General features: G+C 38.3%; 1 protein-coding gene across 1 annotated transcript; it reads right to left on the bottom strand.

The window, feature by feature from the left end:
* Positions 1–1306: 1306 nt before the first annotated feature.
* nr2e1 (nuclear receptor subfamily 2, group E, member 1) lies at positions 1307–11246 on the bottom strand. Its single transcript, XM_059356371.1, has 9 exons — positions 10732–11246; positions 7921–8066; positions 7114–7201; positions 6578–6804; positions 5929–6075; positions 5555–5651; positions 5293–5442; positions 4272–4377; positions 1307–3863 (listed from the first exon to the last, which is right to left on the bottom strand). The coding sequence occupies exons 1-9, from the start codon at positions 10796–10798 to the stop codon at positions 3701–3703; spliced, it is 1191 nt and encodes a 396-aa protein (XP_059212354.1). The 5' UTR covers positions 10799–11246; the 3' UTR covers positions 1307–3700.
* Between the last annotated feature and the right edge of the window lie 8467 nt (positions 11247–19713).

Raw genomic sequence — 19713 nt, 5'->3', positions numbered from 1 at the left:
GACAAAAGCACCATAGGTTTCAATTTTTGGTAGGAGCCACTTCATCAAGATTGCGGATCAGAGATGGCAGCCATATAAAGTCTATGAGAACCAATATATCTTCCAAGCCACTTAGATGGTCATTCTTGGTGTCAAAATATACATTATCTGTGTCAAGGAATCCATTAAAGTTATTGAGAAAATTACTAGATGATTATTTGATCAAAAAGATATGTTCATTTTGGCCATGTATTTACGTAATTTCCAACTCAATTTTCAACCACTTCCTAAGCGGTTGGACATTTTGAAAAATGAACATATCTATATGTTATTCTCAATAGCTTTAAATTATTCCTTGACTCAGAAAATGTAATTTTGACACCAAGATTGACCTTCTAAGTGGCTTGAAAGACATATTGCTTCTCATAGATTTTATATGGCTGCCATTTCCAATCCACAATCTTGATGAAGTGGCTCCCATCAAAAACTGAAACTTTTGGAGATAGAGAGCATGTGGGAAAAATTTGGTGCCTTTGTCCCGCCTGTCCTCTTTATTTTGCTAAGCTGCCTCACTATCATTCATCAGATGTACCATGGTGATAAGTTACCGAGTGTTTTTGTAATTTTGGACAATAAATAAAGATTGTTGATGTTATGGGCTGTCAAATTAGCTTGAACTCAGTTACACAGAAAATTGCATTTTAGGCCTATGGATTTGATAAGCATCTCTGAAAACCTGTTCACTACTTCAGACTCATGAACTAATTAAAGTTACTCTCACGGCTTATTATAACTTGTAAGAAATGGTGTCATGTATGAAGTACGGTTGTCAAAAGTAACAACACTTCCATACTTCTAACAATACAATATCTGTATTTGATAGTAATGAAAGTACCAACGCTATTCAAAATAAAATAAATGTCAGAGCAGATTTTTAACTCCCCGTCTGCACAGATGAAACAACAGGGAGGAAAATCAACTGGGCCTTAACCTGTGGCTGTTATGGCTTTTTCTCTGGCAGTGAACACACATGAAAGAGGTATAGTGTATTCTGCCCTACAAAGTCCACCTGCAGTAATTCCTCAAAGAGTAACGAAGAAAAACTGCTTTAAAGTTTAATGTTTTTTTACTAGCCAGCTAAATGGGTTATAGGTAGGTAAATGATATTACACTTATTTCTACATGTATTGATGATGTAATTATTATGCAAAAAAATCATGATAATTTATTTGACCTTTGACCCCAAAAATGTAGTTACTGCACTCTGGTTTTACATTGCTGTTAAAGGTTCGAATAGTAATTCACAAACGGAGTGCAGTAACTACAATGCTGTTGTCTTAGTTCAGCTTTTATATTTTGTTTTCAGTGGATAAACACACAAAGATTTGCGTATTATAGACTTAATATAATAAAGTAATGTTATATTTTAGTCTTAATATAATTCTATCTCACTTTTTTACTTGATCACTATCTAGATAATAATTTCCCTTTCAAATAAACGTATCATTTATATTATTCTTGCCTTCACTGTTCAACACAAGGAAGAAATACAAGGCTACACTGTATCACAGTCAAAGAAGACCACAGTAAGTTCACTCTGCTTTGGTTTTGAGTTAGATTCTGAAGTAACTGCAATTTTTGTATCATTATCTCTCTGAAATAAAGCAAAATTGAAATCTAAAACTTGTCATAAGATAAAACAGACATTGTGGAGTTCATTTTTAGTTATAACTCAATGTCGACCAAAAATGTAGTTACTGCAGTTATGCTTTGTAGGGCAGTATAGGAGTTTAAAATGTTGGTATTGTGACCTTAGTAAGAAATAATGTGTCTTATTTACACTCAGTTGTCACTGTATATTTGTGCCATCCAAAGCTGTAAACATGAACATGAATGGTGGGTCTCGTATTAGCAATATTAAATGTTTTCATTTGACTACCAGCTTCATATTTCAGGATCTAAAATGCTCTTTTTTTAATGTAACTGGATTTCAGCTAATTTGGCATAATGTAAATGAATGTAACAACTCATTTTTGAAGGACAATTGTTAAATTGATGCTCCAAGAAGTGCTAACAAATCACATAAACTCAGGCAGAACCATTTCTTCATAATTATATTCATAACTGTTAAACATGTGTTTTGTTTCCATATTATGAAGTAATCCTGGGAAACCTTTTGTAATTGTACTTTTAACATTATTTGAGATGCACAATATATATTGGGCTGATAATGGGACATGTATGTTATGTATTATAGCGATAATGAAATTACAACTGATAATACAAGGCCGGATTGCTTTCAGTGAGTTCGAACAGCTGTTCCCAAAGCCTTTTCAATTTCTTTATGTCTTTTGTTATTGTGTTTTATCTGCAGACTCTACAGCCATACTTTAGACCTTCGGTTCTATAAAAACCTAGATTTTTGTATTGAATGTCTAATACATTGGTATGTGTGTTTTGACAAATTGTGCAAAGCATTTAATCTCAACTCTATAAAGGCCAAATAATGTCAAGTTTCTTAATCAACTTTACTAGAAATTTGAAGAAATGTCTTTTTGTGACAGTAAGTTTCGGAGCCATTGCATATTCAATAATCCATCTTTCTTTACTGTATCTTGGCCTTTTTTTACCCTTGGGTGTGCATAAACTACAGGTTATGAACTGGTTATCTTATCTGTATGAGCCATAAGACATCCGAGTAGTTATTATTCATTGGTATTGGCTAAAAAGGAAATACATAGCCCTTATAAAAAAAATGTTTATCTGAAAACAACACCATTATTTTTTTCCAATGATGTCTTGTATAAACAACTTTCAGCTGCTAGTTTTATATCTAGATTATTTGAAAGCATTTTAATTATTCAGTGTCTTTTATTCTCTCGGTTACAACTCTAAATAGTTATAACTCCAAATATTTACATCAGAATAGAAACATCACAGGCCACAAAAACATTTCCAAGTGCTGAATATTATTTTATCCAGTGTTAGTGCCTAACTTCACAAAAGTCGACCTAAAACAGCCTCAAACAGCACACACCAGCACAAACAGGACACTTAAATACAAACACCGTCTTCAGATGAATGTACAGTCAGGAGGCAATGCGAGCATGTCCTTTAAAAGTCTGTATTCCCCCTTTAATTCTTCACAGAGTTGGCGCCTCTTCTCCGTGCGTTTGGTTTCAGCACCGGATCGAGGGACAGCGACCCCTCCATTACGCATGCGTCATCTTTTTTTCTTTTTTCTTTTTTTTGGTTTCCTCCATTGGGATTGATCACAGCAATAAAAGACTGAATTGGTCGTCAAGCTCATTGGTCTCACAGACACTCGAAAAACTTCTTAATATATAACATTTCTTTGTCAGACATACTTGGCAGATGCTTTCCAGAGTCTTTAATATTTGATCACTGTGGGGTTGCCAGAGCCCACAGTAGAAATTGCGTTTTTTCAGTATCACACATGTATTTCTATAATGCAAGTTACAGGCTAATCCTTAACTATAGAGCAACTGTTAACAGGCTACTCGGTGACTTCCGGCTGTGTTGCAGTCTTTGTTTGAAACGAGCCTAGGCCTAAACAGGCTATTTTAAGAGATTTGTGCTCAGCAATAATTCAACCACCTGCTATGATTTGACATTCTGTCGACTGCTGGGTGGGTCTCTCGCTCTCTCTCTCTCTCTCTCTCTTCAGCTCAATGTCTTTTTTTCCTGATGGTGAGAGAATTCATATATCGCTGGATTTGTACATGTCGGAGAGGAGCCTGGTGATGGGCACATTTCCGATGGTCTTCTTGAAGAACACCTCCTCTATGGTGGACGGGCCCACCGAGCGCAGGGCCGGCAGGAGCAGGAGCAGCTTCCCGAAGCGACACGGCTGAGTAGGGTACCTGAAACACATCAGCAGGGGTCAAAAACAGACAGACAGACAGTCTCTCTCTCTCTCTCTCTCTCTCTCTCTCTCTCTCTCTCTCTCTCTCTCTCTCTCTCTCTCTCTCTCTCTCTCTCTCTGCCCATCCAATTAACGCACACCTGTGCCACAAATAGCTGCTAATTAAACACGAGTTTCAGCTGCGACACCTGTGCACAATTACAGGATACAACAGTGGCTTATTGCCTCATTAACTTTATAATGAATCTGGCTGCTAATAGTTACCTGCACGGGCTGCTTTAACGTGGGCGTCATAGATAGATAGATAGATAGATAGATAGATAGACAGACAGACAGACAGACAGACAGAGATAGATAGAGATGGAGAGAGATAGACAGATATAGGTGGATAGATAGTGAATCTTACCTGGTGTGAATGTAACTATTGAGAGTGAGCTGCGCCTCGTCTTGTAGTGCAGCGATGGCGCTGGCGTTGCGGAAACTTCTTAACTCAGTGTTACCATGCGTTGGAACTGTCAGACAGAGATTTTAAACGTAAATTTAACTGTTAAAATGTGGTTTATTACATATACACAGTACCATACTATTAATTTGATTTTAAAATGATAAATGTGGATAAATGTATTCAAGAGGCCTTTGCGCACTTAAGTTGAAATAAACGTTTCTGGGGTTTTAAAAAATGGGGGTCCTGAGGAGTCCTTGAGGGGCTTGTAGGGGGTCCCAAGAAAAAAGTCAACAGATGAAAATCAACAGATGTAATCATGCATAGAGACATTTCACCTATCTTATTGGAAAATCTTTAAAATAAACAAAAAAGGCAGAGCAGTATACACATCTAAAAAGGCAAATAGCCAGTAGAATTACTGCAGTTCCCTCCATGTAAATAAGTGACTGGGTGTATTAGGCGTTTCACAAATCCACCAATCAATTAAAGTTCAGAGGTCACGATTAGATCCAATTTTCGATTTAAGCTTATTTATTCAGCACTTAAGGTTATGCCAATATCAGGTAGGCTATCAAAACCAACATAGCATTAGTTTTGTGCCCTGACAACTGTTATTTACATTTACAAATGATTCTTTAAAAAGATGATACATGTTATCAAGTGTGATTTACCGCACAAAGGCCATATGGTCAAATTTTCATTTTTTTAAATGATCCTGCTTTTGATTTCGATCATTGAAATCGAAAAAGCTAATTTCAATCGATTTTTTAAGTCTTTATTTGAAATCATGAATCCCCAATAATGTATGACTATTTTAGTCATGGGCTTCATCCACTTCATGTAATAAAACGTCTAAAAACAAAATTCCTATCAGATCAAGGAGGTCCATTCTGTAGGTCAATTGTCTCTCTTGTGTCAGTTCAGGGGTCCTTGACGTGAAAAAAAATTGCTGTTAAATACCCACTGAGATAGCAGTACTCACCAGCTTTAAATGTCACGATACATTTCAAACAGGCGAACTCTGTTGCATCGAGCCGCATCTGTCTGAACCTGGTGACCACCTCCTGCAGTGCTTGTATCTCAGATATGATCTTATTCATCCGCTGAGACTCTGTGTTTTCAGTGTTCATTCCTGCGAAATAAACGAGGAGAAATGTCACAATGTAGCAGCAGTATGAAGGCATTTTACATCTGCAGCTCGTGAGGCCTGTTAGTGTTCAGATTAGCTCCTCTCAGTGGCTCACCAGAAACAGCAAGAAGAGTCGTGGAGTCCACAGGGATGGCCCACTGCGCGATGCCCAGAACGAATAATTCCCTCCAGGCGTCCTCCAACAGAATCAGCTGGAAAGAGGAACATTTTCAGTGTTAAACCACAATAAATCAACAGTTTTGTTTATATTTCAGGCCTTTAAAAAAGTACTAGTGCAATTTTAAGTCGTGCGTAAAACAAGACATTGTTTTCCATATTGCGCACAGGGCAGTTCGTTTGGTCCCAGCCTTTAAAATCTGAAAATAAATCAAATTAAAATGTGGCCTATCGACTCCTGAAAGTTTTTCCATGGCTGCTGCTCATGTTAAAAGGCCCTGCAGGATAATATTTGTTCTGTCGAGCGGTTACCTGGTCAGATAAAGGCAGGGTGGAGAATGCGGGAACACTCTTTGCCCACTTGATGCTCATGAAAAGGAGGCGCGCCGCCGACTCGCACACAGACTCCGTCGCCACCTCGTAGAGGTACATGGGGGTGCCGCTGACTTCATGAGGGTACTGGAGGAGGCGAAGGAGACCATTATATATCAGTTCATGTTTATGATGAAACGCGGTTCACAGAATGGTGAACAACAAAGGTCAAATTCCAAGCCCCAGCACCTGGTTTTATAATTATTAGTGTTGCTTGTGGAGGATTTACAGTGAGAAATCTAATAGGCGGATTTGTGGCTCTTACAGGCTGCTAAATCAGGGCAAGAATTTCAACTTCTAACCCTCACGGGGGAAAAAACTGTAATCCTATAATAACATTTGGGAATAATACCACGGAATATCATAAACTGGTAAAGGAAATGTATATTCTTATGATTCTAGAGTTTTAAAAATGACATTAAATTCTATACAAGTCAAGTTAAACTCTAAATAAAGCACATTTTATAGATGAATTATTTTTTATTTTGAGTTGGAAAACTACTTATAAACCACGTAGAAATTAGAGTTATTAAATCCTGGGAGATTAAAATAAAATTATAATAATAATAATTGTTTCCCCCAAATGTACCTTCGGTGTGGGCTGTGCCAGACCCACAATGGCCTGTCTTTCCGGTGTGGTGGCCATCTCCAGGTTGTGAGGCTCCAGTTGCGTGACCGTTGTGAAGAAGGGAGGGCCGGGCAGAGAGGATCCCGGGAAATGGGTCGATGATCCGTTCACCTCTTTGTGGCCCCGGAAATATAGGGCGACCTGTTTGCGGATGGTGGACGTCCGGGGCCCCCTCTCGTGCTGGACGGCTGTGAAACGGGACAGCAGTGAGTGAAGGAATGACCTCTGGCTTATTTATCTCATTGTTTATTAGTGATTCAAGTTTAATTCAACTAAAATAAATGAAGGAAACAAACTACATTTTTTTAAAGTATCTATAATAAACTGCAATTTAACAATGTCTCCACTATAAATAACATCCCCTTTAAAATAAGTAAAAAGTAGATAATAATTATCAACCTGTTGCTGCTTTTCAGCCTTCATTAACAGCCAACAACCCAAACGCCACTGCATGGCGTGTCTATGGCCAGAGTGATAATTCAATTAAACCCATTTACCGTCTTTATTCATGTTCACTTCTAGACACTTTTTCAAACGGCACGCTCGGCACTGGTTTCTGTGAGTTTTGTCTACGGGACAGCCACCCTGTACAGAAAGAGAGAGAGGGAGGGAGGGAGGGAGGGAGGGAAAAAGAGTTACAGCCTTCAGTTGCATTTCTTCATCCAGCACGACAGAATGCTTCTCGCTATTATCTTCCTGGGAGGCCATTCTCCAGGTGAAAGATCGTGCTATTATCGTGTAGTTATCGACCTGCTCCCCCGCGGCTCCGGCGCGGCCTCATCCCGGAGGATAAGTACTCCATCCCGCCCTCTGCTGCCTAAATCCTCGCCTTCGAGTCATCACATTAGATTGGATTACACCTGGTATATTACAGCAGCGCAGTGTTTAGCCCAATACTTAATGGTGCAGGCATGACACAATTAGGGCTCATCAAGGGAGACTTAACGCAGCACCAGAAGGGGAAAGCAAATAGAATCTGCGCGTAAAATGCGCATTCCATGCGTAAACAGGGTAAAGGGTTTTGGTTGAAGACCGAGGAGAGATTCCTCCTAAAATCATGATTCAGATAACAAAAAGAATGCAAATCCTTGATGGGGTAGCAACTGTAGATGTTGATGATAAGATATTACTGCGTGAGTGGATAATGTTCCAGTTATCTCTGGTTGCTTGATTCCACAAAAATGATGCAAAAACGACACAAAGTTTTCTTAATTTATAGAGCACACCTTTGCCTTTGTGACAGTAGATGATTAAAGCATTACATTAAAATTAGGATTTATAAGAAATAACGACGGAGACCTCACCTGCGAGCCAGATTTACACACGTAGGTCCTGTTTCTGCGGATGCTCCTCTTGAAGAATCCCGAGCAGCCGTCACACGCGTAAACACCGTAGTGTTTCCCCGAGCTGCGGTCGCCGCACACTTTGCATGGGATGTCCAGAATCCGACCTGAGGGGAAGGCCCAAGTTGTAATTAGACTAATAAGACTGAATTATCATTCGGATCAGGTAAAGATAATAATAAAATAATGTTTAAAAAGGTGACAAGAGCTCATCGTCAGTGTTCAACATCTGGATACATTGCAAGAAAAGTTCATGTAAAACTCGTGAAAGTCGTTGCTTTACTGGGGATTGCAGTTTAGTAAAGTGAGTTTCAGCTGTCAGGTTATCTGCTAAAACTGGCACCGTGTACATACAAGACGTTTTACACTGTAGAGCTATGGACAAATCATCCTGCAAATGACTTGTTTTTGTGTTTTTGTCAGTCAACCTCACACACACACACACACACACACACACACACACACACACACACACACACACACACACACACACACACACACACACACACACACACACACACACACACACTGGACATCGCCCCGAGCCTCGGCATGGGAATTCACGGCGCACATTTCAAGAATAAAGTCCGGTGGGAAGCGTCATATCTGAGCTCTCTAAGACAATAGCCCGAGGGCGCACAATGGAGACATTAGGGGAAAGTGTTAACTTAATGATTTTCCCCCATTGAACCTCGTCTGACTGCCTGGATCTCGACAAGCTGCCAACTCCCCTTCATAATGGGACTCGACAGCTGCTTTATCCCGCAGGTCTATAGGCCCCAGGATTAGGGAGTGACACTGCACCATGAGAATAATGCGCACCAACTCGTTTCACCAACTCAAATGAAGTGTATGTAAATCGACCCCGGTGTAGATGAAAAAATGTGATTTTTTTGTGTGAAGATTTTGTATTCAAATCTATTAAATAGAAGTATATTTGTATGCATATGAGGGAGTCTTTTTTTATTCTGGAGGGAAAAGCCGTCTATGTAATTACACTGACGTTTTGCCACCTGCTCATTGATTCACCAGTGACCCGTCAAAAAGGGTAGCATGGGAATAACTACTGAGCAGAAAAAACAATGACTTCAGGCGGAGAGTTATAGAGCTTCAATTGGCAGATTATTGAGAATCAGAAGGCCATGTTGGCTATTTAACTGTTGGCCACAGCCGTGTAATTGACATAAGATGGAGAGAACAAACTTTTATGTGGCATTTATGTCTGGAGAGAGTTTCTGAAGAGCTGGCCTAGTGAAAGTCATCTTTTTATCACGGGAGTTATTTAGAAAAATCAGCCTGCTCTACAATAATTTATATCCCTATTTGTAGTCGTTTATAGGCCAGACATAATCTAGTTTTTTTTAAATAAATCTTAAAAGTGTTGACTTTAATCACTAGAGTCCAATACTGACTGACAGATCTTTAATAAACCAAACCAAAGCAAGTCAAGTTCATTCGCACACTCCCCAAAATAAAACTTTTACGCGCAATTAAATTGGAGATGAACGAAAGTCAACAAGCAAATAAAAATAAAATTGAAGATTGCTGAGATTCAATTAAATAAAAATGACGAACAATTTTGTTGTGAAAGGGGGGAAAATGTATTTAACTTCCCGCTGTGGGGGTCCAATTCGTCTCCATTGTGTGCAGTAATTGCTTGAAGATATATGGCATATTCTATTACCGTAATCACCATCAAGGCAAAAAAAAAAAAAAAAAAGAAAGAAAGAAAAGACCTGGAAATTAAATTTTACTGAGTGCAGGAAATGTACTGACCACCCATAATGTTTGGATGAACTTGAGTAGCAGTATTCGTAATGTTGTAGTTTTCTTTTTTTAAATTCTAATTTAAAATATATTATCAGCAGTTAGAACACATTTGAGCACCTGAGGAAGAAAACAACAAAAGCAACAGTTTGACGTAGATAACACGTTTGGAAATGGTAACTGAGACTGAAAATAACACGAAGGTAAATGTAAAATAAATCTAAATATCATATATTTTGAAACACAACAATTATCTACTTAAGGCCTGTATTATAAAATAAGTGTGATTTAATTTGGATGAGGCCTCGAACAGAAAAACTGCAAAGGTCAAAAAAAATAATCTTTATGACTGCAAGAACATTTTGAATGCCACCAGAAAAATACTCAACAATTAAATATAAAACCACCGAACACACTCGTGAAAAAATGTATAAGTGAAATATTTTACAGTGGTACAGAAACGCGCGCATATGGACACAAAAAGGCAGCTTTTTATTAATTTATCTAAAATAGCAAAACAGCTGTGCAGAAAGAGAAGAAACTCCTCTACAAGCGTTAAAAACATTTATCGTCAAGGATTAGAATTCTCGCCGTTTATTTACTTTTTTAATAGAAGTTTCTGAGAATTAAATTACAAGCAACAAGTGTCATCAGGTGGGAATATTCCGCGCATAGATACACGTGGATTATTATGTCTTTTTCTCTTGGAAACGTGATCAAATTTACAAGAATCTATATTTCTGAAGGGACGTCAGACTGAGGCCGCGGACACAAGTTTACGCAGCGAAACTGTGCGTACTCGGGAGAAGAAGCAGCTATTCCTGCAAAGAGCATGAAGAATGCGCTGCTTTCATTATTGCAGTGAAGCTCTGATGACATGAGAAACATAAACAGAAGCTTTATGATCATGTTTTTAACTTCATGTCAGAGAAAGGCCACTTATTACTCCATCACCCCCAGGCTGCTTTTATTCTCCAGAAGCATCAGGGAAAGAGGAAAACTTACTTGATTTGACATTCAGAATATCCAGACAGCCACTTGTTGAGCCGGCGGGTTTGCTCATCATGGACATTCGACTTTATAATAAAGTTGAGAAGGAAAAAACGTCCCCTTTTTCTTGTCTTTTTCTCGAGGATAGAAACAAACTGGCAGCACTTTTCCTTCAACCAGCGGCGAGCAGATCGGCGAGTCAGCGTCCCAACTTGTCAGAGTAGATTTCCGATCGTCGAGCCCAAACTAAGACGTACGGTTCATCGTATCAGTCTTTTCCTCTCCGGTGTGCAGAGTCCCTGTGCGTAAAGAGAACCGGGCTGCAGCGGACCGGTTCGCAGCGTCAGCAGCCCTCCAGCTCTGGGAGCAACAGCCGGTGCACAAAGTTGGAGTTGTTAGGGGGGTAAAACGCAGCCCCGAGCGCATCAGTCGTAACCGAAAACCGGTGTGAAACATACAAATTAAAACATTTCGGATACACTGACTCTACTGAGCTCGTTAAAACCAGGACACGATGTGACTTTGTGGTGCGAGTTCCTCAAATAAGCCTTGGTAATATTTATGAGAAGTGTCAGGGGGAGGCTGGAGGGTGGAGATCTCCACTTCCTTCATCCACTTGGCTTTCTACTCCAAACTCCAGCCTGACGTCACTAGCGTGTGTGTGTGTGTGTGTGTGTGTGTGTGAGAGAGAGAGAGAGAGAGAGAGAGGGAGAGAGAGGGAGAGAGAGAGAGTGTGGTCGTGTGAATGTGTGTGCAAGTGATGGAAAGTGCCTTGCTTATGGATCAAGAAGCATTGCAAACAGAAAACACGTGTTGCATGCAACTTTTATGCAGCATTTTGCTCTTTCTTAGCTCTATAGTAATTTATCTCGGCTGCATTTGTCACAATAACCAACTAAAAAGACTTATTATTATTAATCCTGCTATAAATCTGATCTAAGAACATAATTCCACAGCACAGATTAAAAATGAAACCACACATGCAGCTGAATTAAAGACGGTGCTGCGGAAAACATGCAGTTATTCAGCTATAATTGGTATCTGTAGTGCAGAGGTATGTTGTTGGACCACTCAGAGGTCAGTGCATGCAGAGGGGGGTTTATGGGGCTCAGACATAAACAGTGTCATGCTCCTCATTTCCTACAATGTGTCTGGTTACACATGCAGTCCTTAAGATTCAAGGATAAGTGCTCGGGCCCCTCTATAGATACTGAGCCGTCAGAACAACTGTCAAACAGCTGGGCGAGAAATTATTTTCCACATAGTGATGGTTATTTGCTCTATTATCACAAATTAGAAATATTAAGAATAAAGATAAAATTATTGTAATATTGTTGCAATATTTTTTAAGGTTGTTATATGTATGTAGGTTCTTTTCTTTTTTCTTTTTTGCTTTGTTATAGCATCATTTTAAAGTCATTTTGAGCCTCACTGGTGCAAGTGTTTTTCAACCTGTTGCACAGAGGATTTCCATCTATTGATTCATGTGATCAATCTGAAGTTAGAGATTGTTAGTCAGACAGTAATATATAGCTATTTAACACACATACACCCAGCATGGTAAAGCAAAAAAAAAAAGACTCAATATAGTGATAAATAAAAATATTTTTTCCCCATCATTTAAAAAAAGAAAAATATAGTTAATGAAAAACAATCAATACATACAAACAAACAGAAAATGCCAGAAGAAGAAGAAGAAGAAGAAGAAGAAGAAGTAGAAGAAGACAGAAAGAAAGTTATGACTTGGACTCCCTTGCCAACCCTTTCTGCATTTTAACCATTATACTTATAAGCAAGTAAAATAAATGAATGAAATATATAAATTAACAAATTAAAACATCCAAACACCAAATAAACTACTTAACTGGTGACACTGATTATAACTTTTTAAGTACCTCTTAGTAAGGATTTGTTTATTTGCACAGCTGAATGAACAACCCATTGTTATTTAAAATGTTTTAATCCTAGTTTTTACTTCTTCTTTTTTCCCTTATAGTTCTGTCACTATTATCACACTATTATCGTTCTTCCATTTGACTTCTCTCCTGCAAAGCTACACTGTTGTTTTTCCTCACGTTTTAAACCAGACGGATGATAAAATTGTGCAAAAACATTACATTTCGTGCATAAAACTCACATTAACAATAAACAATAATGATGAAAGCAATATAAATAATCCCATATGATATTTCCGTTACTCTCTTTTGCCTCGATGAATCCCATAATTAATGAATTAATTGATTTACTCACATTCTTTATTAACTTGTGGTTTAATGTTGTGTTTTGCACACCTCCCATCACCCGTGCCCGGCTGTCCGGAGGGTCGTGCCCGGGGCTGCAGGCAGGCCTCCGGGGGCCGCAGGGCCCCGCTCACTGACACCCTGACCTTGACAGCTTGCTGCGCTTTCGCCGGGTAACTCCAGAAATCCATATTCTGTTTTTAATTGTGTTCATTCCCACGGTACACTAAAGGCCATATGGACTCACAAAGTGTCGATTTAAGCGGACAGGGGCGAGGCGGAGAGGCATAGTTAATTGCAATCAGCCATTGTTGTCTTTCAACCTGAACAGCCGGGGCTGGAGACTAACAAGCCTGAGGAGAAATCACTACAATATTCCTTTGATTTTTCCTGCAGTGACACAGAAAGCCTTTGGTCCTCTAAAGAAAGTTTATATTGTGTTTTATTCTTCTTATAAATAGCCCTCATAATAAAGGCTACAATAAAACTTTATTATAGGGGCCATTTTCCAAGACTTCTCTTATCTATTTTTTAAGGATATGATAGGTAATTATGATTAATATACGAAAAAAAAAAAACTGAATTAACGCGTCTTAAGTGAAATAATGTTTCCATTCTCACAGATCAATAACATTTCAGTTATTCCTAAGTGTGTGCAGGGTGTGCGCATGTGTGTGGGTGGCTGCCGGGCTGGGTTGAATGGTGAATGTGTGACATAATCTCCTTAACTCGTCCTAATCCTCTTCATTCACTGATAGCCTTTACACAAATATAACCAACATCATGGTTGCCGGGGTTGCCTTCTTTCACTTTTTTTTGTATTAGTGACTCCCTTCTCCTCCAACAGTCAATGAAATGACGCGAACAAAGGCGCCAGTGGATTGTGTATCTGTTTTTTGGGGATCTCAGCATCAGTATGCGGATACTTGACATACTATAGGACAGACTGAGACAAGGAGAGACGAGTGAGAGTCAAAACAATGCGTGTGCTCTGGATGTCTTCACACCTTTTATCAGTTTTGGAGAATGACAAAAACAACAGAAAAATAAGTCAGGTAAATGTAGCTCGTTTGCTCGTTTTACACACCTGTTGAGTCTTCTTAGTTTTATTCCAGCTCAGTTCATGCGATATTTACATAATAACAACACAATCAGTTGAGATTTAAGGGGATTTAAGGGGATTCACTACAGGTTAATAGGGGTTTTACCCTATTAAATCAATTATCGTTATATTTGAACTAATAGATATCACCATGAAACTTCCCCAGTTGATTATTTACATTAAGACAATTATTTTTTGTATTACAACCTTTTTCAAATTTTATGTTTAAATATACAAATGGGACTTTATTTTATTAAATATGGGCTTATATGCATACATTTCCAGGACATAAGGTTTCAGGTTCAAAATTCTTGTTTCATTTTATTTATATATAATAGGGCCAAAACTGTTTAGGAGACATTTAGAAATAGGGAGATTTATTTTTTTATTTTTTTATGTACTCCATAAATCAGAAAAATACTGTCAACAATTTTAAGCTTGTTTTTTGGAATAAACTGATAAATAAATCACCAATTCATCATCAAACCAATCTGTTAAAAAAAACTTTAGAATAGAGATATGAATGAATTTGGAAATTTTGGTGTATGGTAAGTGCTGCTGAAGTCAAGATTTCTGTCTCAGAGTACATGAAAAAACTCATTTTAAGAAAATGGCCTGAGATAAAGATAATGTAATTGAAAATTTCATGCATTTTGCCCTACTCATAGATATCACCAGGAAATTTACCCAGTTAATAATTTACATTAAGACAATTGTTTTTTTGTATAACACGTTTTCTGAAATTGTATGTTTAAACAAGCAAATTAGTCATTTTCTAATGTTAACTCTTGTGAATTTAGGACAACGCTACAGACACTAATGAAGAAAATGTGTATTTTGGATATTTTCTTCCCACTAGAGTGAAAGAATTTGGAAACAAAATAGCCCAAAAATAAAAAAAAAATTGATCTAGTGTCTTGTTCTAGAGATGATCAAAGCCATTTGTTGCTGTTAACAGTACATCTTCTGATTGTTTTTCCTACTGACAGCGACCGACTGGAGGCCATGCAGAGTTTAACCATCTCTTTATACAGTGCTATCACTGTGCAGGCCCCTGACCGACCATGCGTGAACCAATTGGCTTTAGGGAGAAGTCACAAAGCTCCGAAGAGCAAATAATGGGGAGAACTGAAGCTGAGCAAAGACCCACGCAGCCATGCATCCTTTAAAACTGACCGGGGAGATCATAGTCAGTCATCTTAGAGCCCACAGACACTGCTGCTGCTGTTAGATGATCGTTTTAACAGTGAGGAATCACCCTGTCAGCTGTTTTAATGACTCAGTGAATGTGAGTGGGCACAGGCTTGTTCAGCAAAGCTACAAAAACAACAGAAAACCCACTCCTACACAATATTAATGCTTGAAAATCATTAAAATCGGTTAAAATAAAAAAAAAAGAGATAAATATGCATCCTGATTTCAGCACCACGGACAGTTCTGCAACAGGAGTCATTAAACCGCTGCAGCTCACCTGTGTGTGTGTGTGTGTGTGTGTGTGTGTGTGTGTGTGTGCGTGTGTGCGTGTGCGTGTGTGCGTGCGTGTGTGTGTGTGTGTGTGTGTGTGGTGTGTGTGTGCTCATCCAACATTTAAAGGGGCCAAACATCTGGAGTTATCATAAAATAATCACATATATTTATTGAAGATTCAACTTTGTGAATATGTGAGTTAAAATGTAACTTGTGCTCTAATTAATCCATCTTTAATTCACACTGTCAGTCTTGACTTGATCCTCTGATCCAGTAATTGCTCTGATCCTGAAAGTCACACAGTTCAACCAATCAGGATGCAGCATTGTGACTGCATTCCCTTGAGACCAACGAAGCCTTTAACTTCATAAAGAAACAGCAAAATAATAATAAAAAAGATCAAATCTGCAACTAGAGCCTTTATTTGAAACCTAAATCATGATCCTATAATGATATTGGATTTTTATTTTACAAAGGTACAAATTGATCTTTTAAAATCTTTACTAAAATCTGGATACCATCAACATACTGTATAAACTTTTTTTCAATATTTTTTATTGTATTTTAACTGTTTTGTTGTTTGTTTTATATGTATGCAGGACTCATTGGATTGCAGTGTTGCCTGGGTGGATTGCCCTTGTGAAAATAAGTCATTAAACTTAAACTGAACCCAATCAGACTGAGGAGGAAAGGTCAGTAGAAGCTTATTTTTCATTTACCTACATGTCACATATTTCTTGTCTTGTGTAACTTCCACACATTAGTTTAGGAAAAGTTTTGTTGTAGCATTTATGTTGTTGTTGTTTTTTTTTAATTTATCATGACACCAGTCTTGAGTGATTGAAGTCAACATGATACTAAACCCATTATAAGACAACCCAAGCTATAACTCATAAAAGACCAAATTTACCTTCAACTAGATCATTTGAAGGAAGTTGTTCATAAGTCATAAACAGCTGTATGGCCATTTGATAACACATGTACATACTTCTCTTGATAAATGAAATGCAATTCAATTTTATTTTTATTTTTATTTTTTTACTACTGGTGGCCAGTGGTGGAATGTAACTAAGTACTTGAGTTAGCTTTTTCTTCAGCTCTGTATATACTGTAACAGCAGAGCTGAAATAATTATTCAATTGTCAGGAAAGTAATAGCTGCTTCCTTCACCCTTTCCTAGGTCAAATTCAAGTACTTTTCAAGCTTTTCCAGCACCTTCCAGCTCTGATAAATAGAATAGAATAGAATGCCTTTATTGTCACTATACGCATGTACAATGAGATTAAAAGCTGACTCCAAAAAGCAGAGCGACAATAAATAAAATATATATAAAATATTTAAAAATATACAATATAAACAAAGGAAAGTAAATGTAAGGAAAATATATATGATATAATACATGGGCAAGAAAGGGAGATGAGGTGCACAGTCTTCAATTTGCCAAAGCAGATATGATGCTATACAGTGTTATCCATAAATATATTGCACATTGAAGGACAAATATTGCACATTGCCAGGTATTTTACAAGCTTTGTGAAGAGGTGGCTGTGGGCTCAGGGTGAGTATGAAAGTCGTGGAGACCGGGGGTACACTGGCACACTTTTGACCCTCTGCCGTATTTCATTTAATTTATTAATTCTTCTTTTCGAACTGAAAAGTAAACAACAACAACAACTTAGGCTAGATGCATATATACATACACATACTCACATACTCACCGTTATACAGATGTACATATAAACATATAGACATTTACACACATACGGTATATTAAACCCTATACATATACACACATACAGTATATATAACCTATACATATACACACATACAGTATATATAACCCTATACATATACACACATACAGTATATATAACCCTATACATATACACACATACAGTATATATAACCCTATACATATACACACATACAGTATATATAACTCTATACATATACACACATACAGTATATATAACTCTTTACATATACATGCATCTGCCCCGTCTAAGTATTGAGATAAATATAAGAACCAGTCGACTTAATATTAAATACACATTTCCTTTTATCAAACTATTTAGATTGGAAAATGTATATTACTCCTGCAAAGAAAACAAACAAACACCAACAACAAAACAAAACAAAACAAAACAAAACACTGAAGGCAGTTACAGGAACATCCTCATCCAGTTTGTAACTTATACTTATTTAGCATATCATTTTTTATAAGCCTTTTGAACTTAATTGTTGTGCATGATTTCATTTCATGACTGCAGTTGTTCCATATTCTCACTCCTTTACTTGTAATGCAATGATACAATATAATATAATATATATAATATGTCCTTATCAGGTGTTTTCAGCACACATATACCTGGCAGACATGTGTACTTACCCTGACCTGAAACAACCCCTGGATACTTTGTGGAACTTTTTGATGAATTACTTTAAACATAAATTGCGATATTTTAAAATCAACAAAGTCTCTCAATTTGAGTGTTTCCAATCTGGTGAAGAGTTGGTTTGTTGGCTGTCTGTAGTCAGCATTACAAACAATTCTTATAGCTCTTTTCTGCATAATATATATAGGCTCCGTATTTGTTTTCTCCACCAAAAATGTCTAAATTTAGTCGATTTGTTATTGATGTCATTTGTTGTGCAAAACACTACTTCCAGACCAAAGAACGGGACATGATCACAGGTCCTCCAGTTTAAAGTCCCAGGTCTGTTGGACCCATCCACCAAAACCATATTGTGAAAAAGTTAAATATATGAGTCCTCAGTCAGTGGTGATTTGGGGCCATGTCCTCTGCTGGTGTTGGTCCACTGTGTTTTCTGAAGTCCACAGTCAACATAGCAGCCATCTACCAGGACATTTTAGAGTCTTCATGCTTCCACAAGCTCTTTGGAGATGATTTCATTTTCCAGCAGGACTTGGCACCTGCCCACACTGGCATATGAGTCTATGGGCTGATGTCAAGAGGAAGGTGAAGGACACCAGACGCAGATGAGCTGAAGGACGATATCAGAGCAATATGGGTTTCCATCACACCTCAGCAGTACCTCAGGCTGATCACCTCCATGCAGTGTGGGCTGCATTAATGCAGTAATTCATGCAAAAGGAGCACAACCAAGTATTGAGTGTATAGAAATGAACATACTTTTCAGAAGCCTGACATTTGAGTTTAATATATCATTTTTTTTATTAATCTTGTGTAATATTCTAATTTTCTGAGACACTGAGTTTTGTGTTTTCATTATCTGTGAGCCAGAATCATCAAAATTACAAGAAATACAGGCTTGAAATATTTCACTCTGTGCAATGAATCTATATGATGTACGAGTTTCACTTTCTGAAATGATTTACATAAAAATGAAAATATTGAACTTTTTCATGATATTCAATTTTTTTGAGATATACCTGTAGTTAAAAAGTACATCTCAGTTTCCTCCACATCGTTATCTCCATCCAGACACACCTCTGCACACACACATGCAACCTCATGCACACACACACACACACACACACACACACACACACACACACACACACACATACACACACATACACACACACACACACACACACACACACACACACGCTAACACACGCACACACGCACACACGCCGTGCCTCACCGTGAAAGAGTCCCCCTGAAAAAATCCAGACCCAGAACCCAAACCCAGAAACCCACAAGTCGGTGCGGTGCAGTTGGACGCTCTGACAAATCTATTTGGGGCAAATTGTCAGTGAGAAACTTCCGCTCGAACTGCCGTGGACAAAACTGGCTGTTGGGGAGAGCAAATCCCGCTGCATGAGGGTGGGGGACAATGGGGGGCGAATGTGTTGATGTGCGGCCGGTGGCTGGGGAGGGACAATGGACGGATTAGTCAGTCCTCTGGCTGACTGATTTGAGATGGCTCCTCTCAGCCTCTCACCGTGGGGAGTCCCATTGTCCCACTCCTGATTCCCACTTCTCACAAACTCCAAACAAAAGTCAATCTCTTTCTCAAGGGGTGGGGGGAAATATCGACCCGTGTTTCAGCTGGGGAAAGTGACTCAAAAACTTATTTGCAAGAGATGGCTGACTCTCTAACTCCCCGTCCACTTTTTATGTCTTTTTCCCCCTCCTCTGTGCCTTCATCCTCGCCCGGTGGTGGTGTTGGATAGTGGGATGTTGAATGATCCTGGTT

This window comes from Centropristis striata, chromosome 18 (genome assembly GCF_030273125.1).
Source record: "Centropristis striata isolate RG_2023a ecotype Rhode Island chromosome 18, C.striata_1.0, whole genome shotgun sequence".
Classification (NCBI taxonomy): Eukaryota; Metazoa; Chordata; class Actinopteri; order Perciformes; family Serranidae; genus Centropristis; species Centropristis striata.
This window is presented reverse-complemented; position numbering and strand designations above follow the sequence as displayed.